Here is a 9256-nt window from a genome sequence, read left to right as displayed (position 1 = left end):
GCTGATGTTCAAAGGTTACTGCAGCTTCTGTCACTCTTCCATAGTGAAGATTGTACGCAATTACAGGAGAGATCCTTTGCACACAAGGTGCTGGTTGGTTTATAATCTCCCTTCCAAGAGTTCAGTTTCTGATACAGTTCTTCCAGGCTGTCGCTTTGTGACATTATCATTGTAACAAGCTGCTCTTGTTTTCAGATTAAGCATTAAGGCCCAATCCAAATCCCTTTAAATTCAAGAAGAATGTTTTCATTCACGTGGCGGATGGGGCATTAAAGGGATTGCAGAAACAGAGCAGCCCTTGGACTCCTGGAGCAGGTGACCTGTATGAGAGGGTGAAGTTGCACTCGGGAGAAAACTGACCTACTTCTTCTTCCTCTGACATGTTTCTGCTAGAGGTAAAGAATGGATCCAGTTGTTAAGCTTATCAGAGTCACTTAGGAACAAAACCTGTCTTAAGAGGGTGGCAGACTACTCCCACAAAGCCAGTATTACCCAGACCCCTGAGTCTCAGAATAAAAAAGCAGAAAAGTTTGCCTCAAGAAAATAAACACTGTGGAGAAAAAGCTGAGAGAGAAGTACAGCAGTGAGAACACTCTCCTTTCACAGGATTCTGCTGCACTCCACATCCTGACTGTAGGATTACCTCTTGCTCCATAGAATCATAGAATCATAGAATCATAGAATCCTTGGGGTTGGAAGGGACCTCGAAAGATCATCTAGTCCAACCCCCCCTGCCAGAGCAGGGCCACCTCCTTTTTTCTCCTAAATTGCTGTCCTCTGGATCCATGTTTGTGTCTTGCTGTCTTCCAGCCCAGTGTGAAATGAGCTGCTGCTTCTTCCTCTCTGGTAATACCTGAAACTGCTGCTTAGGGCACTCACGTGTGCTTAGGGTGAAGCTGAAATTGATGTTTTGGGAAACTTTGTAGGTGATAATGAAGTGGTTTGTCAAGAACTCAGCAGCTTCCCACACCAGCATCCTCAAAATTCTCCTGGAGATAAAAAGTCTGCATTTAAAAGGGGAGGGTCAGCAGTGAATTGCCAAATGAGTTTGCTTTTTCCATGAGAAAATAAATGACTCTCCCATAATCAGGAGCAGTAAATTCTTCTTTCATTTGCATACCACTTGTTTCATTCCTGTTCCCCACTACTAAAAAATGCTTCAAGGCTTTTCTTCTGGGAAGTGTTAATACATTGCTTTTCTATATGAAATAATTTCCCCATTAGTCTCTCGGATTCCTCAACCACTCAGAGTGGGTGTACACGTGAACTGACAAACGTTGCACAACTTGTCCTCCAGCAGAGCTCTGACATTAATTACTTGCATGTAATACCTCTGAGAAATTGCCATATTCAAACACGACACCTCTGACATGTAACAAAGCCAAACCCACGTGCTTGTTCCCTGCCATACGGGAAGAACGCCTGGAATTTTGGTTTCTTCCACCATGTTGCACTTATCCATGTATTTCCCACCTTTCACCTCCTCTTTTCCTCTCCCCAGGAGAAGAACAGTTACAGGCAGGGGATCGAGCTGTTCCCCAAGCTCCTCAGACACAGTCAGGTAGGGCTCAGCATTCCCATCCCTCAGCATTAACCCTGTGCACAAGGGGTTGCTCCAGGCAGCACTGCCAAGGAGCAAACGAGTAGAAGCCTCTCTGCTCTGGAGCATGCTGAGCTCCTTGTCCCTTTGGCTGGTTTATAACCCACATCCTTCAGGACCATCCTGCCCACGCTGAGTTTGCACTGCTGGGGGAGCACCTGCACCCACCCCTCCTCCTCAGCAGCCTGGAGAGCTGGGTCCCTCTAGCCAGGGAGAGGTTCTTCACTTTCAGTCTTGTTCAACAGCTCCTGCCTGCATTCTCAGGAGCAGCAAGAGAAGAGAAAAATGAACCAACAGGATTTTTTTCCTCTTATCCTTGAAAAATTTCCAGCCCGGTCAAAAGGACCAGTGAGGAGCAGCCCCGGGCTGCCTTCAGCCCTCTCCTTACAGCTCTATTTTCAACCCTGGACTAATTTTGAATACCACTGTATCTGCTTCCTGGTGCTTAGCTGTCCAGGGCCTCATTTGCCCTGGTGCTGAGCACTTAATATCCCCAGAAGGGATCGACTTAGAGCTCGGGCTCTTCTGCAGGTCACTGCGTGGGGTGGCTGCTGGCACTGCCACTGCAGGCTGCTGGGAGGAGAAGTTTGTCTGCTCTGTGACAGTCAGCTTTAAACATCTCCCAGCACATGCTACAAAGTTTAAAAAAAAAAAAAAAAAAAAAAAAAAAAAAAAAAGTTGTATCTTACTCGAAATTCCCTGAGGAAAAAAGTGATTTGGTCTAAAGCACATTTTAAATATCTCCTGCCTGGATGGAGCTGCTGTACAGTAACATGGGGGGGGGGAAGGGAGGCTGGCAGACTCCTTCCACTGCTGCTCTGACAGCATCAAAATGTCTTTTTCTCCCTTGTACAAAATAGTTTCCCATGACAGTCCATCATGTAGCCAGCTTTAAGGAGGAGAGAGCAGAATATTATTCTTAGCAATAGAACAGCCACTTGAGTGCATTACCAATGCCACGGGAGCCATCTCTAAGGCATGATGCTGCTGTCAGTAATTACTTATATCCAGCCCTGTAACTCGTGAGGAATATGCAGTGGCATGGCCTCGTGCGTTGGGGAACTGCATGGAACAAGCCATATTTTTCATGTAAATAAAGAAAACAAATGAAGGACAGATAGCAGGGCTCTGTTTCCTTCATGCAGTCGTGTAATTTCAGAGGTAACGCACGGGCTGTTCAGCTGCTAATACTGAGGAGTGCAACAAGTTATTCAGATTTATTTCTTTTTCCCCTTGCCTAAAGCCTTTGATGTGTATGAAATGATGCTGGGGAAGTCCAGCTCCACATCCCTGCCTCCTGTTTGGGCTGAGAGGGGCTTCCCCCCCACTGGTGTGCACGGCAGGAGGGTGATCCCCATCACATTTAATATAATACTTCTATTCAGCACTTATCTTCTGAGTGCTGTACAAACATTAATTAATGACTCTTTTATTGCCAGGGGGAAGGAGTTGGCAGAGGGAGGGGTGACAGCTCTCCCTCCCTGGCTGTCTCTCTGAAGCCAGACCTTGCCTTGCAGCTGTGAGGAGCAGGATGCTCCCTCCCCAGCCTTGTGGTTGGTTATCTGCAGCAACCACAGCTCTGGAGGTGCTGGCAGTGGGTTTTAAGTGCCTGCATTAATAATAGGTAGGGCTTTAGCATGTAATTTATTTTTATCTATAAGATTATTTATTTTTCAAGTCCCTAGACTATGTTTAGGAGGGTGACAGGTCAATAGCATTTACAGCCCACCAGGTTTTCCAGAGGGACTTTCACACCAAGAGGTCTGGTCCCAGCCTCCCTTCCCTTTGCCCTGTCCGAGCTCCAGCAACCCCATCCAGAGACACCCCAGGAACCAGCTGAGCCAGTGCTGGGAGGTTTTTGAGTGTTGCCATGATCTAAACAATGAGCAAATGAGATTTTTCTGTGTATCTTTCTCTTCATTAAACCTTTTCTAACAATCATATTCGGGTAGTGTTCAGACAGAAATCAGTTTTGCTGGGAACTGTTGATTTGCTTTCTTTTCAAAAAACTCCTTTTTCCTAAGGACACTTTGAAAAGTAAAACTGCATTTACCACAGATGTATAACTATGCAAAGAAAGCACAACGTATCTCCAGGTTCTCCCACCACTATTTAAGGATTATTGGAAAGCAATGAATAATTTCCTCCATAAACACAACCCCCTTGGCCCTGGGCTGAGGGCACAGCACTGCAGCTAACCCAGGAACCTTTGCTGTACAAGACTTGAGCCCAGAGAGCTGCTAAAAAGCAGAAACTGCCTCAAAAGCAGATTAAAGCTCCTCTAATTCTGTCAAAGTAGAGCCTGGCTGGGGTTGGGCAGTGCCTTCCCACTGCATTTCAACTCATTGCCGTTTTTAGCTCCTGCTGTTCAGGTGGGACACAGCTCCTGGGTCACTGTGCTGCTGACCCTACAGCTGAGCAGCCCTGTCCCCTCTTGCCCTGCCTCCAGGGAGGTGCCAAACCAAACATCATCTTGCTCACCCCCCAGCTCCTGCCAGCTTGCACCTACTGCACTTGAACACTCTTAAATCTGCAGCCAGAGCAACACATTAATGTACCAATCAGCCAGAAACATCTCAGTCCTGCTCGTCCAGGTCCTACATAACAGCAAGAGCTTGGCTGTCCAATCCACCAGGAGCAGGAAATCAAGCCATGCCAGCACCTCTGAGCCACCAGCAGCCAACTTGGGCTGATGGACTGCCAATCAGATGCCCTGGGGATGGGGTGGGCAGGGGTCAGCCCTGTGCCCACTCCCCCCCCAGGGATGTAGATGCTCCAGGGTGCAGGGCTTGGCACTCCGGGGTTCCCTGCACACCCCGGGGTGCCCAGCACTGGGTATCCCTCTGGTCCCCCCCAAAGGCTGGGGCACACACTGAAGCTGTCAGAGGCAGAACACAGCCCCCACCAGGAGGGGTCTGAGTGAAGAGAGAAGCCCCAACACCACAAGCAGCACCAGGGTCTGAAACCAAACACATTCCCAGGAATCCCATCCTGCTGGGACAGCAGTGACCCCACTGTCCCTGTCACAGAGGACTCGGTGACAGTGACTCAGGCCATCAGGCATGGATGCTACCCCAACACCTGGGGCTGTACACATGCACTTCCAGAGCACCCTGGTCCCCACACACATCGAGGCTGATGCCCACCCAGCACCACCCTGCCCTGCCCTCACCTCACTCCCAGGTTCAGAGCAAGCACGGCACCCCTGCTGTCCCTGGGCATTAGGGTGACATCCCCCCCTCCCTGGGGCTGCCTGGATCACATGCAGAAGGGAATGCTACAAAGAGCACCCATATTCATGGGGCTGGGTGCGGGTGCTGCTGCCCAGGAAGACACATGGATGCTGTAAGACCCCTGGCAGGACCCCCAGATAGGTGAATCCCGGCCAGCACTGACTTACCAGTGGTAGCCTCTGGCATCCTCACAGTCTTGGGGGTCCTGGCGGGGCCATGGGCAGCAGCTCGGGGCACAGGAGCCCATGGCACATCCTGGGGGCTCAGCTGCAGGGGCCTCGGTCCCCTCCGCTCCCCAGGAAGGGCAGAGGGGAGCAGGGAAGCACTGAGCTCCCCAGCATCGCTGGAGTTGCCATGGCAACTGCTGACTGACTCACACTGGGTTATGAATGACATCAGAAACACGGAGGAGGGGGCTGGGGGGGGGCGAGGACAATGTCAGGAGCAAAATATTCCTGGTTTGGTTTTTACTGGTAAAATCTGGAAGGTTTTGTACAGGGAGCACATCCAGAGCCAGCCCCGCTGCTCCCTGAGCAGCCTCTCAAGGTGATGGGCAAGAGAGCCCTGGAGTCGGGGGGGAAGGAGATGCTGGGCCCCTCCAGGGGTCAGCCCCTCTCTCTGTGTGGTGCTGGGGCAGAGCAGGATGGACACCCTGGCAGATGGGATCCTGCTGCCCTCGGCTTGAAAAGCAACTGGATGAGGGAACCAGTTGAGAACTCACCTGCCTTGACTGGTTTTACCTTCGTGCTGGGTACACAAACAACGGGAGGTCACCTTCAGGGGGATGTCTTGGGCTCCTTGTCTTTGGCAATGCTGTTCCAGGACATCATCCCATGGGATACTCTCCATACCTGGGAGGCACCTGCAGCTCCTCAGTGTCCCAGCATCCCCAGCACTGTCACACTGGGGGGGGCTGAGAAAGGACCTCACCTGGCAACTGGTCAAGAAGAGAAACATGAGGTGTGCATGTGCATGGGGAGGTGAGGGACCAGCAAGGGACCACCACACCCAAAGGCTCCAACTTCTGGAGGTTTTTCAGAGCATGCTGGTAGCACCTTTGCCCGTGCAGAGCCCTGCTGTGCACCACCAGATAACCACAGCCAGGAGTGCTGAGTCCCCCCAGGCTCGTTAAATCAAGCCTGATGACACAGAATGAAGTATTTTTAGCAGGATGAGAGTCCTCCACGAGGCTCTGCCCCGAGCAAGAGCCACGCCGGGTCAGAGAGTGATGCAGCAGCTATGTGATCACCAAGAAATAAACTTTTCTCAGCTCTCCCTAGGAGCAGCCCCAGGGGCATTGCTCAACACCCCCCCAGCCACCCTCTTGGGGGGCTCCTGGGTATCCTTCCTTCTGTGAGGCTGAGATCAGGGAACCCAACACTCGAGGTTTTTATTTTTAGCACAGCAAGCTATAAATACAGGCTGTGGTAACCCACAGAAATCTGAGAGACTGCTTGGCCTGGGAGGTGACAGCACTGGGGAAGCCTGAAGGGACCAGAGCTGCCCCACCAGTGCTACAGCAATGGGGACCAGCATCATCCTGCTTCCAGGATGGACCCCCCTGGGCTGGACAAAGGCACAGGGGGCTTCAAATCATTTATGGGCTCAGCTGTGCTGGGCACACATCCTGCAAAGGGGAAAAAAAGGGGCTGGCAGGAAGAGCGGGCTGCTGAGTCTCCTGTCTGTGGGCAGAAGAGGGATGGGGAAGGGGCCAGAGAGCAGATTTGATGGAGGATTGTACATTTTTTTCCTGTCCTTGGTGAATGCTCTTGTGTGGGAGCCAGGGAGGAAGGAGCCCGTTGGTGAGGAAGCAGAGGGAAAATGCAGAGAGTGCCCTGTGATTCATGGCAGCAGCCTGGCAACCAGCTCCTGGGGAGGGGAAAACACAGATGGGAGAGGGCTGCTGCAGGACGGAGCCAACAGCACGGGAACGGTCGCCTGGTGGCCTTTTAAGGATGATTTAGAAGGGTCGGAGCTATTTTCCTTGTGTACTTCGTGGAGGAGCTGAGCAGGCTGTGGGGATCCACAGCCCACCCTGTCTGGGGCTGTGGGAACCACCGGGGAAGCAGAGCAAAAATCTACTCTAAGGAATCCAAAGAGATATCCCAACTCTTGCTGGCACAATGAGGAGGGATCGGGAGGTTGGGTCGCAGGAGGTTGAGCACGGCCCCGGGGGCTGCCCTGCACCCCAGCTCCATGATTCAACCCCACTCCGGCTGCGTGGGAGCTGCTGAGGGGATGGGGCTCCCGGGCAGAGGTTCCCTGGGGAGCAGCCCTTCCTCTGAGGACAAGGAGAGGTTCCCTGCAACATCCGTGGGGTTTATGCCCAAGCTACGGCTCAGAAAAGCAAAGTAACCACATCATGCATAAGCGCTACGAGTCTCCCAGGATTCAGTCTTGGATTTTGGCAGGGTGCGGGAGCTCTCACCGGTACCTCTCGGACAGCCCCCACCGGGGATCGAGCGTGGGGTCCGGGGAGCCACTGCTCGCACCACACACGCTGAGCCCCGGCCCAGAACCAGCCCGAGCCCCGGCCCAGAACCAGCCCGACCGGCTCAGGGCTCGGCCCCCGGGGAGGGAGTGCTCATTGCACAACTGCTGACAGTGCCCTGTGCCAGAGCTGCAACTCACCCCTCTGTCATCCTGGGGTGCAGGATGGGTGCAGGACCCCAGCCCATGGGGTTTGCATCCCCCCACTGCTGCATCGACCCCCGGGCCAGGGCAGGGACAGCACCAGGAGCCCCGGTGAGAGCCCTCGGGCCTTGGGCACCAGCTCCTGGGCCAAGCATCTGATGGAAACGCTCGGGTTGGAGGGAGCTGGTCACCTCTCCAGGTTTATTTTGGTCCAGCCCATCTCGAGTTACCGGTGTCCCTCCCCCACCCGTGATGGGATTCCTGGTGACACTGGATCCACGGGGCTGGGACCCTGTCACCCCTCCTCAGGTCACACTCGCTGGCAGCCATCCCAATGCTGTTCACAAACATCCCCCACAGACCTCCTGCCTTCCAAGGCATTTTCCAGAACCAAACCACCACGGGGACGGTCCAGGACGTGTCCTGTGGTTAAAGTGAAGGCTTTTGAGTAGTGAGAGAAAATCATTTGCCTATGAATTCTGCCCCAGACCCACTTTACCTAGAGCAAAGCACCCCAGCAGTTTGCAATGTAGTAAAAAATAATCACCATTAAACAAACAAACAAAGAACAAAAGACAAAACCCAAACACAAGATGGAGCAGAGAGCACCCAATGGGACAGTCAGAGGGGATTGTAGCCTCCAGCTGGGCAGGGGGCACCCAGGGCAGCACCTTCTGCTTCCTCCTGCCTCTGCTGGAGCCCACCAGGTCCTTTACAATAATCTCCTCCTGTTCATGGGTTATTGCAACCAGACACCTCCAGTTCCTGGGAGAAACTGAGTTGTAGAAGGAGAAAACCTGAGCATTGCCCAGTGTGCTGGAGAGGTGAGGACAAAGCTCTGCAGAAGGGGATGGGGACATGTCCCTTGTCACACTGTGTGTTAGGGATCTCTCACCATGCCAACACCAAGCAGAGCTTCCACAGCCAAGTGCAACATGGACTCAGGTTCCACACCCCTTGTAATGCAGGTTTGGGCTCTGATGAAGGCTGGAGGTTGCTCCCAGGCTGCTGAGCCTCAGTCCTTGGGGAACATCAGTGCCACATCCCTGTCCCAAAGTGCACTCCTCAGCTTGAGAGCTGACAAACACAACACCAATTACGACCCATCCTGTCACTCAGATAGCAGCACTTCTTAATTTTTAAGGAGTGCATTTCTGCCCAGACCTGCCATACCAGTTTAGGTTCAGAAGCACTATTATCTAATGATAGGCCATGAGCTGCTTTAAGGGCTGGTTTTTGTTTTTTCTGAGCTTTAATTTAAAATTGCTGGAGAGCTGGACCTTTGAACTGTCCTTCAGCCAACTGCTAATCTGTGCATAAAAGGAAATCCAAGTTAGGAGCCACCTGGCAGCAAGAGAATACCTGCATTTATCAGCACCACACTTACAAACCTGCACTGAACAATAAGCATTTAGATGGCTCACGTGCTAACCCTGCATCTTTCATGGAATGCAAGGGAAATTGCTCCAACCTCCTCACCAGCTGCTAAACAAACAGGCTGCTGGCAGATGCTCTTCCAGCCCTGAACACTGTGTGAAAATGCTAATAACCCCACCTCTTTGTTAGAGAAACCCCCACACAAATTCAGCATCCACATCCCTCACCTTCCAGGCAACCACACGCATGGGCCAGGCTGGGACATGATTCCCCAGCCTTTGCCAAGAGGCAGCACTGGCACCACAGGAGCAAGAGCAGCATTCTGGTTTCCCTGTGTGCAATGAGCTGCAGCCCACCACAGCACCAGCTGCTATTTGCTCCAGCTGTTTTCCATCATGACAGTTCCCTTGTT

General features: G+C 52.4%; 1 protein-coding gene across 1 annotated transcript; it reads right to left on the bottom strand.

Moving 5' to 3' along the window:
* Positions 1–250: 250 nt before the first annotated feature.
* Positions 251–7592, bottom strand: LOC115599279. The gene is made up of 4 exons (XM_030461505.1): positions 7465–7592; positions 5555–5770; positions 750–1004; positions 251–389 (listed from the first exon to the last, which is right to left on the bottom strand). The coding sequence occupies exons 1-4, from the start codon at positions 7536–7538 to the stop codon at positions 251–253; spliced, it is 684 nt and encodes a 227-aa protein (XP_030317365.1). The 5' UTR covers positions 7539–7592.
* Between the last annotated feature and the right edge of the window lie 1664 nt (positions 7593–9256).

Source organism: Calypte anna, chromosome 17 (genome assembly GCF_003957555.1).
Source record: "Calypte anna isolate BGI_N300 chromosome 17, bCalAnn1_v1.p, whole genome shotgun sequence".
NCBI lineage: Eukaryota > Metazoa > Chordata > Aves > Apodiformes > Trochilidae > Calypte > Calypte anna.
Note: the sequence above shows the minus strand (reverse complement) of the source record. Positions and strands in the feature narration are given on the sequence as shown.

Excerpts from the sequence above, each read along its gene's own strand:
- LOC115599279 (XM_030461505.1), bottom strand. The coding sequence starts at position 7,538 with ATGCAGCAGTGGGGGGATGCAAACCCCATGGGCTGGGGTCCTGCACCC. Across the intron at positions 1,005-5,554 it reads GGTAAAACCAGTCAAGGCAG|ACTTTTTATCTCCAGGAGAA; the intron begins GTGAGTTCTCAA and ends TTTTAAATGCAG. Across the intron at positions 390-749 it reads AATTTAGGAGAAAAAAGGAG|CAGAAACATGTCAGAGGAAG; the intron begins GTGGCCCTGCTC and ends CTTTACCTCTAG.